The sequence below is a fragment of the Chiloscyllium plagiosum genome, unplaced genomic scaffold (genome assembly GCF_037043375.1).
Source record: "Chiloscyllium plagiosum isolate Xiang-an unplaced genomic scaffold, Cpla_swu_hap1 HiC_scaffold_32, whole genome shotgun sequence".
NCBI lineage: Eukaryota > Metazoa > Chordata > Chondrichthyes > Orectolobiformes > Hemiscylliidae > Chiloscyllium > Chiloscyllium plagiosum.
This window is the reverse complement of record NW_028270170.1, coordinates 27,200,193-27,219,475: the sequence shown is the minus strand read 5'-3', so window position 1 is coordinate 27,219,475 and position 19,283 is coordinate 27,200,193. Positions and strand designations below refer to the sequence as shown.

Below are 19,283 nucleotides of genomic sequence, written 5' to 3'. Positions count from 1 at the left end.
GTTATCCATGTTGTGCTAAGTACATCATCTACTTACGGTGTTTCTTCAAATGCAGTCACCCGTTCGCAACCTTCTGGAGGCTCTCGCTTGAACATATAGCTGTGGTTAGGTTTGGGAGAAGAAGCATACTTCAGAAGGGGGGAGCTTGTGCCACTATCTGGATCAATGAAAACACAAGAGGAAATGAATCATCAACATTGGGCTCATAACCAATTCATCCAGAATTGCAATTAGTGTTATAACTGAGAATATCTATGCTTTTGTTGAAGGATTCAGTGAAATATAAAGAAACAATTCAAATAATGGCAGCAATGCACATTTGAGGTGCAACTTCATCCACATTTCTAGACGCCACATCTTTTTTCAGATGATAGCCAGAAAGTGAATATCCAGCACTGTCCCACAGCCAGGCCACTGAAAACTTGAGGGTCAATGCAAGGTAAACTGCAAATGAACACTGTTCAGTCCAAAATAATTTGGAATTTCTGTTGGTTAATATTAACATTTTTCTACTGGATTGCTCAAGTTAACAAAAAGCAACATTGTCAAAGTATTAATAGAAGCCAAGACTAAATTGAACATGATAAGACAGGGAAGCGATCAGCAAAAACACAAGCATACATAAGAAAAGGTATCTCAGGACAGTAATTTGTAGTATGCTTACTGCTGGAGAAAAACTGCAACAGGAAGTGACAACTCAAGTGGGGGGGGGGGGGGGGGTGGCGGCACATCAATATTCTTTTGCACTTTTAATAGCTCAGTTTGTATTGCGTAGGTTATTCAGTTTGTGAATATTGTCATCCATAAATTGCTTAATCTCTTAATGGATATCCTGCTATTTAAGACCAGGCAAAGTGCAAAGTAAGCATATTCTAGCCAGAGCAAGTGTTAAAACTGTACAATGAATCAGTGTCTTAGGTACGTCAAATATTGGATCAAACTTAGCTCCAAAGTCCATTAAAGTCAAAGAAATTACTGACACTGATTGAAACAACATCACAGAACAGATGTAAGTCCACAATAGCAGAAAGCTGCTCACACCTTCCTGGCTCTTCCCACTGAGCCATCCCTTTCTTATTTCTCAGTTCCACCCAAATAACTTTCCTGGATGTATTTCTGGGAATAAAATAATTCAGTTGCGTTTTATTCCAAGTGATTCAGATTAAATAAGTCTTTCAAATTAGACCACAACCTCACCTTTGTCTCGAACAAAAAACGATACATCTTCTATAATACATGGCCCCTCTTCCTGGCTTCCATTTGGATACGAAGGGGAAGGAGATGGGGAGGGATATGGAGAAGGACTACTATAGCCACTCGTCTGCTCAAGAGGGATGGGTGAAGGTTCACTTTGAGAACTGCTGCTGTGTCGTTGTGAAGGGAAGGGTGCCCTGTGCCCATCAGGTGCCTCCATTATCTACAAAGCAGATGTAGGAAAGACAAAAAGTCAGTGATTAGATATAAAAGTCTCCAAACCACAATTCACACAGTGACCAATAATTAAAAATACACTCAATATATGCAGATTCACATACTTGAGATTTTCCCCAGACCCAAATCTTTCCCCATCCCTTCCTTAATTGATAGGCCCTGACAGATAGAAATTCCCAATAAACTGTGAAGGACCATACTATTATAGTGCAAACTGCATTTCCGAATTATCCACAGGAAGTCCACGTACCTATCCCCTCACTTATAGCAAGGATTTGGTGAAGAGCAACCAGGTAAAATTTTACATGGCAACATTTTTAACAAGCTATAGAAAATATAAAACTGCTTGTATTTCTTTTCAATTATTCATACTAGTTACAAGCTGCCTAAATTTGTATGAGCAGTCAAAGACAATGAACTACTTTATCATGCAATAACTACAAATATACCCATTTCAAACAAGTATGCTGTTTTGGAAAATGTAGGGAGTGATGGATTCTCAGGGGAACGTAGCACAAACAGCCAAGTTTCTGGTATTGAGACTGGATCTAATGCAACGAAGTGACCTGGACAAGGACGGATTGCACCTAAATTGGAAGGGGACTAATATACTGGCAGGGAAACTGGCTAGAACTGCTTGGGAGGATTTAAACTAGTAAGGTGGGGGGGGGGGAACCCAGGGAGATACAGTGAGGAAAGAGATCGATCCGAAATGGGTACAGTTGAGAACAGAAGCGAGTCAAACAAATCAGGGCAGGCAGGGACAAAGTAGGACTAATAAATTACACTGCATTTATTTCAATGCAAGGGGCCTAACAGGGAAGGCAGATGAACTCAGGGCATGGTTAGGAACATGGGACTGGGATATCATAGCAATTACAGAAACATGGCTCAGGAATGGGCAGGACTGGCAGCTTAATGTTCCAGGATACAAATGCTACAGGAAGGATAGAAAGGGAGGCGAGAGAGGAAGGGGTGTGGCATTTTTGATTAGGGATAGCATTACAGTTGTGCTGAGGGAGGATATTCCCAGAAATACATCCAGGGAAGTTATTTGGGTGGAACTGAGAAATAAGAAAGGGATGATCACCTTATTGGGATTGTGTTATAGACCCCCCAATAGTCAGAGGGAAATTGAGAAACAAACTTGTAAAGAGATCTCAGCTGTCAGAATAATAGAGTAGTTATGGTAGGGGATTTTAACTTTCCAAACAACACTATGGCAGTCCCAGTCGATAAGGGTTTAGATGGAGAGGAATTTCTTAAATGTGTACAAGACAATTTTCTGATTCTGGAAATGGATGTACCTACTAGAGAAGGTGCAAAACTTGACCTACTCTTGGGAAATAAGGCAGGGCAGGTGACTGAGGTGTTAGTGGGGGTGCACTTGTGGGGCCAGTGACCATAATTCTGTTAGATTTAAAATAGTGATGTTTTAAAAGTTGAAAGCTCTAAATTGGAGAAAGGCCAATTTTGACGGTATTAGGCAAGAACTTTCAAAAGCTGATTGGAGGCAGATGTTCGCAGGTACAGGGATGGCTGGAAAATGGGAAGCCTTCAGAAATGAGATAACAAGAATCCAGAGAAAGTATATTCTTGTCAGGGTGAAAGGGAAGGCTGGTAGGTATAGGGAATGCTGGATGACTAAAGAAATTGAGGGTTTGGTTAAGAAAAAGGAAGAATGTGTCAGGTATGAACAGGACAGATTGAGTGAATCCTTAGAAAAGTATACTCCTACTTCCTTTATACTCGAGGGAAATCAGGAGGTCAAAACGGGGACATTGGATTCTCCTGAATTCTATTTGCCAAAGGGTTTTTACAAGTGTATTAAGGACAAAAGGGTAACTCGGGAGAGAATAGGGCCCTTCAAAGATCAGCAAGGCGGCCTTTGTGTGAAGCCACAGAAAATGGGGGAAGATACTAAATGAACATTTTGCATCAGTATTTACTGTGGAAAAGGATATGGAAGATATAGACTGTAGGGAAATAGATGGTGACATCTTGCGAAATGTCCAGATTACAGAGGAGCAAGTGCTGGATGCCTTGAAATGCATAAAGGCGGATAAATCCCCAGGACCTGATCAGGTGTACCAGAGAACTGTGGGAAGCGAGAGAAGTGATTGCTGGGCCTCATGCTGAGATACTTGTATCATCAATAGTCACAAGTGAAGTGCCGCACGACTGGAGGTTGGCAGACGTGGTGCCACTGTTTAAGAAGGGCAGTAAAGACAAGCCAGGGAACTATAGACCGGTGAGCCTGACCTCAGTGGTGGGCAAGTTGTCGGAGGAAATCCTGAGGGACAGGATGTACATGTATTTGGAAAGGCAAGGACTGATTAGGGATAGTCAACATGGCTTTGTGCATGGGAAATCATGTGTCACTAACTTGATTGAGTTTTTTGAAGTAGTAACAAAGAAAATTGATGAGGGCAGAGCAGTAGATGTGATCTATGGACTTCAGTAAGGCGTTCGACAAGGTTCCCCATGGGAGACTGATTAGCAAGATTAGATCTCATGGAATACAGGGAGAACTAGCCATTTGGATACAGAACTGGTTCAAAGGTAGAAGAGAAGGTGGTGGTGGAGGGTTGTTTTTCAGACTGGAGGGCTGTGACCAGTGGAGTGCCACAAGGATCGGTGCTGGGCCCTCTACTTTTTGTCATTTACATAAATGATTTGGATACGAGCATAAGAGGTAGAGTTAGTAAGTTTGCAGATGACACCAAAATTGGAGGTGTAGTGGACAGTGAAGAGGGTTACCGCAGATTACAACAGGATCTGGACCAGATGGGCCAATGGGCTGAGAAGTGGCAGATGGAGTTTAATTCAGATAAATGTGAGGTGCTGCATTTTGGGAAAGCAAATCTTAGCAGACTTATACACTTAATGGTAAGGTCCAAGGGAGTGTGGCTGAACAGAGACACCTTGGAGTACAGGTTCATAGCTCCTTGAAAGTGGAGTGACAGGTAGATAGGATAGTGAAGGCAGCGTTTGGTATGCTTTCCTTTATTGGTCAGAGTATTGAGTATAGGAGTTAGGAGGTCATGTTGCGGCTGTACAGGACATTGGTTAGGCCACTGTTGGAATATTGCGTGCAATTGTGGTCTCCTTCCTATCGGAAAGATGTTGTGAAACTTGAATAGGTTCAGAAAAGACTTACAAGGATATTGCCAGAGTTGGAGAATTTGAGCTATAGGGAGAGGCTGAACAGGCTGGGGCTGTTTTCCCTGGAGCATCGGAGGCTGGCGGGTTACCTTAGAGGTTTACAAAATTATGAGGGGCATGGATAGGTTAAATAGACAAAGTCTTTTCCCTGGGGTCAGAGAGTCCAGAACTGGAGGGCATAGGTTTAGGATGAGAGGGGAAAGATATAAAAGAGACCCAAGGGGCAACCTTTTCACACAGAGGGTGGTACGTGTATGGAATGAACTGCCAGAGAATGTGGTGGAGGCTGGTACAATTGCAACATTTAAGAGGCATGTGGATGGATATATGAATAGGAAGGGTTTGGAGGGATATGGGCCGGGTGCTGGCAGATGGGACTAGATTGGGTTGGGATATCTGGTCAGCATGGACAGGTTGGACTGAAGGGTCTGTTTCCATGCTGTACATCTCTATGACGCTACGGCTTCTGTTCTAACATGGTTGTGCTCTTGTGCAATCAGTGTTATATAAAAAAACACTTTAGAATCAGCGCCTAAACTGTTGGCGATGTAACTACATTACAGCAAACACACGCTTTAGAAACGTGTCCCTAATTTGTCAATTGTGTTGTAGTGAATTCACATTAACAAAAGTTATAGCAGAATCACCTCTACATCAAGATTTAAACCATATGCTCAATTTGGTTGTAGCACACATACAAATTTGAAAATTCAGTTATTCCCACATTCAGTACTCACCACAACATGACTTGCAATTCTTTAATGAGACAATGCTACAGTTTTGGAAATACTATCTTTTTCAGAGAGACCTAATACACGATATACCTGATCTAGCGTTGCTCAAGGATTGAAAAGTCTGGCACTGGAAGAGCGCAGCAGGTCATGCAGCGTCCAAGAAGCAGGCAAATCAACATTTTGGGCATAAGCCCCAATTCCTGGTGAACAGTTTATGCCCGAAACATAAATTCTCCTGCTCCTCAGATACTGCCTGACTTGTGCTTTTCCAATGCCACACCTTTCAAGTCTGATCTCCAGCATGTGTTGTCCTCACTTTCTCCATTGCTTAGGGATGCCAGATGCTGTAGTCTATATTCTTACCCTAATCCAGAAATTATCTGGGATTTAACCAGAAATTAATGAACCATTTATCTTATTTCCATCTCAGATTGGAGAGAAAAATAAGTGCAGTATGCAAATTAATTATATGCAATACTACTTTGCAGGAAAGCACTTGTTGGATAAGATCAAACTATTATAATGGGCTATTCTCCAACCTAATGGATTATGTTTAAAGAATAACTACGCAAATATTTAAAACTGATAAAATGAAAAACTGAATTGGGGTCACTTATTATGGGAATTTTGAATTTCACAATGGAAAGAAATCCCTGTTTTTGTGGCACAGTTGAGGCTCAGTACTGATCAGAATACAGTGAGAATGTACCAGTTTAGTTGACTTCCCATCCAAAAGCAGCACCTAAAAAAACAATACAATCAAGTGCGGGCCGAGATTATCTGCTCAGGCTTTCAGAGAATAGTTCTAACTCAAGACATGCCGACAGCCAGAGAGGTGTGGACATAGTGACTCAAATGAATGAATGGCACTTCATCAGTGCCATATTAAAATCCAACTGCAAAAGCTGACAGGAACTCAAATTTAACAAAATTGATGGAATGACAACACCAACACCGCAATATTCCCAAAATATACTCAAGCTTCATTTCAGAATATGCACCCAGTTTGAGGTGGAATGGAAACCCTCAACTTAGAACTCCTTGATTAATTAAATAAAATTGATTTTCTTTCACACTTAACATTTAGGGGAACCTGGACACTGGGTACTGGCAGGCGATTCAATCTGTGGACAGTTCTGCTGAAAAGAAGTTCTATCCATAGTCATCTGCACATGGGCACTTCCAGCAAAACAAAAAATGATTTTATCTGACATCCTGCTCAAGGCACTATACGAAACAAAAAAAAAATTAACAAAAAAAATTGGTGGTGGTGGTAGTATTAGAGGAACAAACATCCCCAAAAGGCACACCCAACTTTTACGTGTGTAATTGCAACCCTAAAAGATTATTCTTAAGCTTTCTTGTACAACTTTAAGTAAATGTAAATGCCAGGCTGGTCAACTACAGTAACACTGCAGCTGATCAGAAAATAGGTCAGCACATATTTCTTTGTAAATGCCATTTCCAAACAATAAAAATCTTAGCACAGGAACAGGCCCTTTGGCCACCCAAGCCTGTGCTGATCAATATCCTCTATCTAAATCTGCCACCTATTTTCTAAGGATCTGTATCCCTATGTCCCCTGGCCATTCATGTATCTGTCTAGATACATATGAAATGACGCTATCGTTCCCACCTCTACTGGCAACACACTCCAGGCACCCACCACCCTCTGTTGACGAATGTTTCCCCACACTTTGAACTCAAGACCCCTAGTAATGGAGTCCTCCACTCTTGGAAAACGTTTCTTGCTATCCACCTGCCTACACCTCATGATTTGTACGCCTCAAATCAGGTCCCTCCCCCCCCTCAACCTCCTCCTTTCCAATGAAAATAATCCTAATCTACTCAACCTTTCCTCATAGCTAGCACCCTCCGTACCAGGCAACATCCTGGTAAACCCCCTTTGCACCGTCTCCAAACCATCCACATCATTTTGGTAATGTGGCGACCAGAACTGTACGCAGGATTCCGAACCAAAGTCTAATACAACTGTAGCATGACTTGCCAATTCTTGTGCTAAATACCCTGTCTGACGAAGGAAAGCATGCCATATGCCTTCTTGACCATTCGACTGACCTGCCCTTCAACCAGGGAACAATGGACCTGAACACCCAGATCACTCGGCACAAATTTTCCCCAGGACTTGTCAATTTATTGTATAGTTTACTCTTGAATTGTATCTTCCAAATTGCATCATATCGCATTTTTCCAGATTGAACTCTATCTGCCATTTCTCTGTCCAATTCTCCAATCCAGGTGTAGTCTGCTGTATTCTGACAGTCCCCTTCACTATCTGCTACTCCACCAATCTTAGTGTCATCTGCAAACTTGCTAATGAGGCAACCTACACCTTCCTCCAAATCATGTGTATATCACAAAAAACAGCGGTCCCAGCAAACCCCTGTGGGACACCACTGGTCACAGGTCTCCATTTTGAGAAATTCCCTTCCACTACTACAGTCTCCTGTTGCCCAACGAGTTCTCTACCAATCTAACTCATACACGTGGACCCCATGCGATTTCACATTATCCATCAGCCTACCCATGGGGAACCTTATCAAATGCCTTACTGAAGTCCATGTATAGGACATCACACCCCTTCCCTCAATCAACTTTGTCACCTCTTCAAAGAATTCTATTAGGTTTGTAAGACATGACCTTCCCTGCACAAAACCATGCAACCTATCACTGATAAGCCTAATTTCTTCCAAATGGATATATATCCTATCCCTTAGTATCTTCTCCAGTAGCTTCCCTACCACTGGCTCACAGGTCTGTAATTACCTGGATTATCCCTGCTACCCTTCTTAAACAAGGGGAAAACATCAGCAATTCTCCAGTCCTCTGGGACCTCCCCTGTTTTCAAGGATGCTGCAAGGATATCTGTTAAAGCCCTAGCTATTTCCTCTCCTGCTTCCCTTAGTAACCTGGAATAGATCCCATCTGAACCTGGGAACTTGTCCATCTTAATGCCTTTTTACACTTCCTCCCTCCTTTTGCTAACTTGACCGAGTAATTAAAGATCTACCCGTAACCTCAACATCTGCCGTGATCCTCTCCTCTGAATACCAACGCAAAGTACTCATTAGGAATCTCACCCATTTTCTGACTCCACTCAAATCTTTCCTTTGTCCTTGAGTGGGTCAACCCTCTCCCCCGTTCCCCCCTTGCTCATTACTTACGAATAAAAGGCTTTGGGGTTTTCCTTAACCCTGCTTGTTGAGGATCTCATGATCCCTTTTAACCCTCTTCATTTATCATTTCAGATTGGTCCTACATTCCCTGTCTAATGACTATAGTTCCCTAATCTTGCTATTTCTCTCCCTCATTTTCACAGGAACAGCCCTCCTGAACTCTAATCCACATCTCTTTAAAAGCCTGCCATATATCAAATGTGGGATTGCCCTTCAAACAGCTGCTCCCAATCTACATTCCCCAGTTCCTACCAAATTTTAGTATAATTGCCAATTTAGCACTTCCTTTAGCATCACTCTCGTCTTTGTCCATGAATATTCTAAAACTCAAAATTGTGATCACTATTCCCAAAGTAATTCCCCACCGAAACTTCAACCACCTGGCCAGGCTCACTTCCTAAAACCATGTCCAGTGTGGCCCCTTCCCGAGTTGGACTGCTTACATATTGTTCTAGAAAACCCTCCTGGATGCCTTTTACAAATTCTGCTCCATTCTGACCTCTAACACTAAGTGAATCCCAGTCAATGTTGGAAAATTAAAATCTCCTATCACCAGCACTCTGTTGCTCCTACATCTATGATCTCTCCACCGATTTGCACGTTTGCTGTTGGGAGGCCTGTGGTACAATCCCAACATTGTTACTGCACCCTTCCTATTTCTCAGCTCTGCCCATATTGCCTCACTGCTAGAGTCTTTCATCGTGCCCTCCTTTGACCAGTAATGCAACACCTCCACTCCTTTTACCTCCCTCTACCCCGCCTGAAGCATCTATATCCTGGGATATTTAGTTGCCCTTCCCTCAACCAAGTCTCAGTAATAGCAATGACATCAAACTCCCAGGTACTAATCCAAGCCCTAAGTTCATCTGCCTTACCTACTACATGAGAGCAATAATGACTTTTTTTAAAAAACCTAGCTGAGAGCATTAAGCCAATTCCAATATACCTTGGCCTACTACATCGCAACTCTTGCCAACACCTGCAATTAAATCAAGAACACGGATCAAATAACTTATTAGTGTACTACAGTACAGACAGTTAAAGGGAAAAAAATTCTCATGCAAGTTATTTGAATTTGAAGCACACATTTAAACAGGAAAGCTCTGCAGTTAGGAATAGGTGCATTCATCAAGCCTGTAAACAATACTCAAATAAAACATCTAAGTAATTAAAATCAGCATCCTAACAAAACTACCTACCTTCAGTAACTCTTTATCCCCGGGTTCTTTGATAAACATTCCTTCAATTTCTTGATTTATTGCCTCCAAACTGTTTCTAAGTCGTGGAATTAACTTTGTGATGGCAAGATTTGCTGGCAGAATTGGTACAAACTTGGAAGTTCCCTTTCAAAGCCAAATAAATCAATTTGAGAAAAAAAAAGTATGCACAATTGAATGAAAAGTTCATATTTCCAAATGACAGTGTGAAGGTAAAACACAACTTGTGTAGGAGCAGAAAAGGCTATATGAACAGATCACAGAAGCAGGGACAGAAAATTGCAAGTGGTTGGGATCTAAATATCCCTTAAATGGGCTAATTTTATTTAAGTTTAAAGTATCAAACTTACAATCTCATATGACATTTCAGTATTAAATGTATGAGGTTTACAGAAGACATGACTGATACCAGTTCACTTTCAAACAATACAGGTGCTTCAATTATTTAAGCACTCCCTTTAAGTTTCTATCGATCAATATGAACTGTACTGAAGAGTCAAATTCAGGACATGGAAACACTGAGGCCAAGTTCAAAATTCATGCAATAACTAACAGGGTACAAGTTGAGTATTAAGTAGTAATATTATTAATTAAAAACTTAACCGTCGTTTGAAACAGGCTGAACAAGGACAACTTGCATCACAGCCTCTTACCTGCTGTACTACACCCAAAGCAGCATGATCGCCATGCAGAGGTGACTGCCTCTCTTTATCCTTACCATGCTTCTTGCTTAGTTTAGTGCGTTGAAGTTGCTGTCTGAGCTTTGCAATCTGGGGAGATAGCAGAAAGCAAACAAGTTACATTACTTCAAAGGTTTTTACTTTTCCCTTTCCTGCAGGAATAATATTTTAAGGTAATTTAACTTCCAGTGTAAGTAGTATTTCAATATTTTTGTTAAGCATCAGAGCAACTTTCAAAGCCTGCATTTAGGAGAAAAACTAGAAAGAGTTGAGGCACCCTAGGCTTGGAATTTAGCATAAAGGAGCAAGGAGCTGTAGGATTGTCTTAGATTATGCAACATCTATATTCTGAAATATGCTGGGAATAAATTTTAAAATAAAAAGCCAAATTTACAGGGAGAAGAGATAAGCTGAAGCTAGCAAGTCTTAATTGAAGTTAATTATGCTTCGGCAATGCTCTTAATTTACAGAGCCTGGCATTTTAAAGATGAAAAGCAATTGCATTCAGTTTACATAACAAATAAAGACTTTATATTCAAGCTTTGAAAACTGGGTTATAAACCACGAATAGCAAAATACTTCCAACAGGAATTTCATTTTAAAGAAAGTGAATGAAATTCAAATTAAAGACTCCATAAATAGAACTTAATTGAAATCTTTGTACCCAAGTTGAATCAAGCAGAGATACTGGCCAAGTTAACAATTAATTTTGAAAGTGGAAAGCAAAGATACGTGCTGGCATGTAGTTGCAGTAATTTAGCTTGCAATGTATTTTTTTTAAAAATGAGCCTTTTAACTCGTTTAGGTAATCACTATTTTCTCATGTTTCCAAAAAAAAAGTAAGTGATAATCAACAGGCAGGTCTAAGCTTGAACTGGGTCCTACCTAGTGGTTAACAATGTTTTGTGTGCTCTGCAAACTGAATAATCAATAAAATAATCACAACATTTTATTGTTTGTTTAAAGCTAGAAATAGAGTTGCAATAGATAAAAAAAGCAACCATGCAAATCGCATTTATGTAGCACCTGACATAATCTGAGAACATTCAGAGTCAACAATGAATTGTTTTAAAGAGTAGTTATTGGTGAATCGGAGGGAAGTCAGGCAGCCAACAGCTTCCTAAATTGGGGATCGAAACTCTAAGTGGGTCACAGGCTAAAAGTTAGGGGGTCTGGCTCTAAGATACCAGTGGACATCATGGACCTCTGACCACATTACAACAGTTATGTTCCTACTCAAACAAACATCCACTCTCAGCCAGCCAACCTGTCCATCTCCACCCTCCCAGTCCCTCAAATCTCACTGAAAATTATGACCTCAAAGCTCAAGAACTGGGTCATGGTGGAAAAGATTTTGGAAAGCATTGCAATAGTCCCACAAATGACAAGATAAGCAGCCTGATGATACCAATATGTTGACCATGAATAAAATGACGCTCATGACACCCTCAATTCTCTTACTCAAGTAAGATGTTGTTGATATTGACCTGAAGGGTCAATCAAGTCCTAACTTGACATCTCAGCTGAAGGGAGATCTCAACAGTGAAACACTCCCATAGGTAGGCCATCACGTCAGTCTGTAAAATTTTCAAGACTCTGAAAGTGACTTACCAGAACTTAAGAGCAATTAGAGATGATGAACAATTGTCAGCAAAGCTCACATCCCAAAATAAATTTAAGAAAGGAAGGGATTGAAATGACTTGCTCAAAAGGAAAATACTACAAGTCAACAAACATGGCACATCTTAACTTCTATACAGCCAAGTACATGGTCCAACTGTAAAGATTATTGCATATTTTCCTGGTGCTCCTTGCAAGCAGCATCAAGATTGATTGCAATTTCTTGCCTGAAAAGATGCACAGCTCTGAATTTCATAAGAACATTTAGTCCACATTGCTGAGTCTGCAGTCACATGTAGGCCAGACTAGGTAAGGATGACAGTTTCCTTCCCTAAAGGACATTAATGAACCAGATGAGTTTTTCCATCAAGTCATGAATATGAGACTCGCAATTGCAGTTTTAAACAGAACTCAAATTCCACCATCCACAATGGTTGGATTTGAACCCAAGTCCCTTACCTTGAAGAAAGTTAAAAATCACAACACCATGTTATAGTCCAACATGTTTAATTGGAAGCACACTAGCTCACTCCAAATCATACCTTGAAGTTGTTCTCCTCCTCCTCTCTCTACAAGGATCTCAGAGTCTGTCTCACTCTCACTGCAACCCCCAGGTAATCTTCTCTGCTCTGAAGCTCTTCAACATGTCCTGAAACAGTCTCGCTACCACAGCCACATCGACTTCCTCAGTGCTTGCCTCTGCAACCAACTGATCCCACATGGACTCAGACTACAAAGCAGCACAGTTTGAAAAAGGCCCCAAAGGAGCCTTCTAAATCCAAAGTTTCACTGCACATCCACAAATATAATTTATTGTATCCGTTGTTCCCGATGTGGTCTGTTTACATTGGGGAGACTGGACGCTTTCTCGCAGAGCGCTTTAAAGAACATCTCCAGGATCCCTGCACCAATCAACCATACCGCCCTGTGGCCAAACATTTCAACTCCCCCTCTCACTCTGCCGTGGACATGCAGGTCCTGGGCTGCCTCCACCACACTCCCTCACCACCCGATGCCTGGAGGAAGAACATCTCATCTTCCACCTCAGCACACTTCAACCCCAGAGCATCAATGTGGACTTCACCAGTTTCCTCATTTCCCCTCTCCCCACCTTACCCCATTTCCAACCTGCCAGCTCAGCACCATTCTCATGACCGGTCCTACCTGCCAATCTTCCTTCCCATCTATCCACTCCACCCTCCTCTCCGACCTATCACCTTCACCCCACCTATTGTACTCTTAGCTACCTTCGCCCCAGCCCCACCCCTCCCCATTTATCTCTCCACCCTGGAGGCTCCCTGCCTCATTCCTGATGGAACTTTGCCCGATTTTCCTACTCCTCAGATGCTGCCTGATCTGCTGCGCTTTTCCAGCACCACTAATCTGGACTCTTATCTCTACTCTTACCTCCAGCATCTCCAGTCCTCACTTTTGCCTGTCTGGATTAACAGTTCAGCAATAATATCACTGGGCCATCGCCTCCCCCAATGTGAAGAGGATTGGCATTCTCCAGCTGACTGCTAAAGGGCAGTTTTAGGAATTTTTTGAATTTTCACAAAAAAAACACATTTGTAAGTAGTCATCCAAGAGTTAATTTTCTATATGCTTTCTGAAAACCATATTTCCTTACAGAAAACCAGGTGTACTATCACCCTATTATATCACAAAACAACCTGGCAACAGATGCATCTCGGCCCAAGCCTCCACCATATCCAGGCACGGATACAAGGTATGTGTGGTTACATCTCTCATTTACCCCAAAGTAGTGTCGAGTTCACTTGCCAGAAGTCTATATAACCACAAATAAAAAAAAAAACTTGCTTTTGTGTAATACCTTGTTTGCATATAGTAACATGAAGTCACCAAGAAAACTGATGAGAGCACAGCAGCAGACAGCTGACTGGGACTTCAGTAAAGCCTTTGACAAGGTTCCATATGGTGGACTAACTAGTAAAGTTATATTACATCGGATTCAGGGTGAGCTTGCCAATTGGATACAAAATTGGCTTAACAGGAGACGATGGAGGGTGGCAGTGGAGGGTTGCTTACTGAACTGGAGATCTGTTACTAGTAATGTTTCAAAGGGATTTGTGCTCGACCTACTTGTTTGTCATTTATATAAATGAATTAGATGAGAATATAGAAAGCACGGATAATAAGTTTGTGGATGACACCAAGATTGGTGGTACAGTACATAGTGATGAAGGTTATCTAAAATTACAAAGAGATCTTGATCAACTGGGTCACTGGGCTGAAGGGTGGCAGATGGAGTTTAATTTGGTAGGTGAGGTATTGCATTTTGGTAAAACAGACTATTAAAAGTGGGGCCTTGGGGAGTGTTGTAGAACAGAGATCTAGAGGTTCACGTAACTAATTCTTTGAAGTTTGCATCACATAGATAGGGTGGTTAAGCACCATTTAGCACGTTTACATTCACTGCTTAGACCTTTGAATATAGAAGTTGGGACGTAATGCTCACGTTGCACAGGACATTGGTGAGGCCTCTTCTGGAGTAATGTGTCCAGTTCTGATCCCCTCTTACAAGGAGGTTATTAGTAAACTGGAGAGGGTTCAGAAGAGATTTACCCGGATATTACCAGGAATGGAAAGTTGGAGTTGCAAGGTGGTGGTGGATAGGCTGGGACTTTTTTCACTGGAGCATAGGAGGTTGAGAGGTGACCGTATGGAGGTTTATAAAAATCAGGAGGGATATAGACAAGGTAAATGGCAAGTGGTTTTTCTCTAGGGTGGGGGCATATTTTTAAGGTGAGGGGAAAAATTAAAAATATAACAAGGAGCTTTGTCTTTTAAGCACTGTGGAATGAACATCCAGAGGAATTGGTGAACACAGGTCCAGCTACAAACACTTAAAAGACATTTAGTTAAGTTGAATAAGATATCTTTGGAGAGATAAGGGTCAAGCGCAGGCAGGTGGAACCAGTTTAGTTTGGGGTTATGGTCAGCATGGACTGGTTGGAACAAAGGACCTATTCTGTGCTGCATAACTATGACCGAAATATATCAAAATGTAAGTCACTAATGAAATGCTAATAAGTGCAATCACTGAGTAGAGCTCGCTTTCAGAACAAGTGAGGATGCTTCACGTTCCTGAGTTGCCAGACACTGTTCAGAAGAATATTTCTTTAAAAACAAAAAACAACATAATGTGGCAAATATTTGAAGCGCCAGATTTATTTTTTTTGGGCGGAGGGGCACACAAGCGCAATGGGCATTTTATCCTCATTTATACTGTATGTAAGCATATGAATCAGTCAGAGCAAACCGCAGTCCTAATTGCAGGAGGTCATCGAAGCACAACATAATAATTATCAATTAGAACAAGCCAAAAGTTGCCCATAAAAGAATTTGGCTGCATTGTTACATGTTTTAAGAACATTAGTCTACATTAGACCTGTAAAACAAATGCTATACTACTGAACTAAACTACTTGAATGTTTGAGAGATTTGTAGTGTGAACAGACTTGTTAAGATGATTTAAATGATGATGATCAGCTCCACGCAGCAGTGCATGAATACATTGCTGCACTGTACTAAGCACAAGAGGACTTTTTTTAAAATCCATGGACTAAAAGTCAAGTCACCAATTGCAGAATAAAGCAAAAGCAGAGGGCAGGAAAATTGGTCATACTAGACCCAGCAGTATGGCAATTCTAGTCAACCAACAAGCCTTTGGTTACTCAAGGTCACAAGAAAAACAAGTGCTCCAAAAGCTCAACAAAAATCAAGTTGTATTGGGGCCGATATATTAATAGATCACAATGCAGTGGAACCATTGCAGCCTTTAAAAAAGGCCAGTAAGCACTCTAGTGGATTAATCCCTCAATCCTCTCAAAGCAGAACAATTCCTGCTTCTCAAGTTCCTCAATGTAATGACAACCTTTCATGACTATTTTTGTCAGCCATTTCCAATTATGAGTGTATGTTGACCAAACCTAACACTACAGCATGTGCAAGCTGAAGATAATAAGTGCAATTGTGTATCTGAGCATTCAAAGATTAACTGCAGTTTAAACACTTTACCCACTGATCATCAAGACAACATTGTTAAGTTAACTTTGAAGGGAGCAAGCTTCGACTTGCTATTTCTAATTCACAGCAAAGAAAAAGTACATTATGCCGCTCCAGCCATTTGCAGTTTTTGTTGGCAAATCAGAAGACCATTCATGTTCCAAATCAGGAGTCAAAGCCTTTTGAGGGTTCTGAGATTTTAGGGAGCACAAAGTAACAATCCATCTTTATTTGTATTGGCAGGAGCCAGTTCAAATTCAAACCCACAACTGTCAACTTCTCATTAAGCTTGAAGCCACAACACAAACATCCTTGATACCTAAAAACTTAATTTGGTAAAAGCGAGTTCAAAATATTTTCTGAAAATAACTGACATTTCTATACAGGAAAAGCCATCACCCGAAGCACAACTCCCATAGATTGAGAGATTACAACAAATGAAATGCCACTGCACATGCACAAAACTGGAACATTTTCATTGAAACAGTTGCAACCCAATTTACTGGATCTCTTATCACAATCTCAGATTTATACTTAACTGAAAGTGCTCATTCCAGAGAATTAAACATGTTTTGCATTGGTGTTCAGGACCCTTCTCCTGACTTTGCATACCTTCAGGTAATCCCTTCGCCAAAATCCTCTTGCAGCTGCCTTTTCACCCCACAACCTCCCCCGACTCCCTTACCATTCTACAAAACATCCATTCTTCCTCCCAAAGCATGTTATATCCAAAACTGATGCCCACCTGCCTCGAGCTGATCAGTTTTGCATTCGACCCTCCATAAAATTAAGCTCATTCAAAGCTCTGCTGGATTCGAACTCTGGTCTCTGGCACTGTGAGGCAGCAGTGCTAACCATTGAGCCACCATGCCTTTCTGATAAAGCTTTTGGTCATCACACCTTATGTGGCTGGGTGCCTACTTAATTATGTAGCATATTTGACAATGAAATGCTTCCAAATGCTTTATAGAAGCAGAACACTGATACCAAGCTACATTAACATACATTAGGTTATCTGATCAACCTCTTGGTCAAAACAACTGCTTTGAGTACAATGGAGCAATTGTACATTGCTTTAACATACTCCTGTGAAGGGCTAATTGTTTTAATGTAATAAACATCCAAGTTATTGTTGAACAGCCTTTTCTCAAAGCAGAACAATTCCTGCTTCTCAAGTTCCTCAATGTAATGACAACCTTTCCATGACTATTCTTGTCAGCCATTTCTAATTATGAGTGTATGTTGACCAAACCCAACACTACAGCATGTGCATTAAACCAGAGTGCAAAAGGCCTCACAGCTGTGGCAACATGGATTTCAGTCTCACCTCTTTCAGCTGATCTGCACTGCCCCATGATGCAGAACGCTTATGAGAGTTTTTCCTCTTCAGGCCTATCTCATGCCAGGTGCTCGGAGTCTGAAAATACAAAAAGAAACCCTTTGGTTGAAAAACACTGCTTGTTATTTGTTCTGTTTTAAATAGCATGCGTTTAGTTATTAAATACAAAAGAACAAAATCAATTTTGGTCTGGTCTCAATTATCAGCACATTTTTATCACTGGATATTAAAGAGCAAAAGCTATTCTAATTCTTAATGTTTCTATTTGAACAGAAAATATTCTCATTATGTTCTGCAACAATACACAAGTTGTGAAAACAAATGATGCCAACTCAACTATTCCTTGACTAAATTGGCCATTTACAATTTGAGAACAGGAATACAAAAAAGGATTCAACTCCTCTCAACCCGATGTTCCACATCCGATTAAACAAGTTGCTCCCTAAAAATACACAGACTTACAATAATATACAGGGAACTGAAAAAAAAATCTCCTTTAAAAAATAGGTTGGAGCTCTTCTGGCATATAAAGAAGTTTCTAATTCTACATTAAGCATGGGATTAGATACAATGTCCAAGGAATTATAGTTTGCCTCTTGATTTAAAGTATAAATCCCTAATAAAGTGTAATCAAAATCCAATGAATTGGGTAAATTATTTAGTACAAGAATTGCCAATTTCTTGTACTCTACAGCAGTAGGTGATTTTGGCATTTGACCGAACAGTCTGGAGAAATTGACTATGCAGACAAGAACACAGCAACAAATTTTCCAGGCATATAGAAAATATGCTTTCGCCAAATTTAAGCTAACAAAGTTAGAGGTGCAACTTTATTGCATTTTTGCAAACTTTAACCCTGAAGATAACAACTTGCTAGGGATTGGCTCGTACTATTCATGCAAAGCTCATTCTGAGACTGGCATGTCTTGAATTTCAAAATTGCAATGATTTCCAGTAACAACCACCATAATCTCTGCCATTATATGTAGCTTTTCTGCATTGAACCAGCTGGACAATTTGGCTCCATTGCATCTATGTAAAGATTAATGCATTTTAATCCATGCTGGAAAACTAAAACTTCAAATACTTACAAGAAATGTAGTAACACTAAATTCCATTAAACTACTATGCAAGGAGTATGAAAAACAAGATTGTAAATACTGCATAAATAAATTTGTGCACATTAATGCAATGCAACAAATGCAAGACAAATGTGTTCAAGTTTTCAGAAACGTTCCCTTAATTCTATCATAACCACTGCACAGTTTGGGCAATGGGGAGAATATTAGAAAGGGAGAGAATTACAATATGAAGTCCAGTTGCTCAACAGCTTTTGATTTACTTTACATTGCAGTCTCCTCTCTCATGTTGTACATTTGAAAACACACCTGCTGAAAGAAACCTGGTAAACATTTCCTCTTATCTGAAACCAGGGTCAGGATGGCATTCTAGCTAGATGTACATTAGATCACCTTCCTTATTAACCTAGAAAACTAACGCCAAATTGGAACTGTATTAACTGAAATGCATTTTGTGCTCATCAGCACATACTCAAGATTCAACAAACTGCAATATTGGCCTGTCTTCGAGGAATTTAAACCTAACCAAAAATGGAGATGATTTGACATGTTCCTCAACCTTTGGAAATGTACGGAGCTATTTTTAGTCTAGGTTCAAAAGAGCAACAACATGAAGAATTATAAGTATTAGTACTTTGAAACTAAAGACAAGCAAGAATTGATATCCAGTTTAGAAAACAAGTTAGCAAGCAGCTAATCTGCATTAAGTTATGATGGGCCAGTGGTTGAAATAGCTGGCTGAGTAATTACTGTTTATTCTGTCAGACATTATTTCCACATGCCAGTCTCAAA

General features: G+C 40.5%; 1 protein-coding gene across 2 annotated transcripts in view; it reads right to left on the bottom strand.

Annotated features, from left to right (window-relative positions):
* The window catches only part of LOC122539943 (glucocorticoid-induced transcript 1 protein-like), a 64,880-nt gene that overhangs the window by 5,711 nt on the left and 39,886 nt on the right, over positions 1-19,283 (bottom strand). For both annotated transcript variants that reach the window (XM_043675143.2, XM_043675144.2), the window contains exons 3-7: positions 17,401-17,490; positions 10,398-10,514; positions 9,727-9,870; positions 1,198-1,417; positions 37-157 (exon numbers count right to left, since the gene is read on the bottom strand). In XM_043675143.2, the coding sequence (XP_043531078.1) occupies positions 37-157; positions 1,198-1,417; positions 9,727-9,870; positions 10,398-10,514; positions 17,401-17,490 (692 nt within the window). The remainder of the gene's footprint in view (positions 1-36; positions 158-1,197; positions 1,418-9,726; positions 9,871-10,397; positions 10,515-17,400; positions 17,491-19,283) is intronic.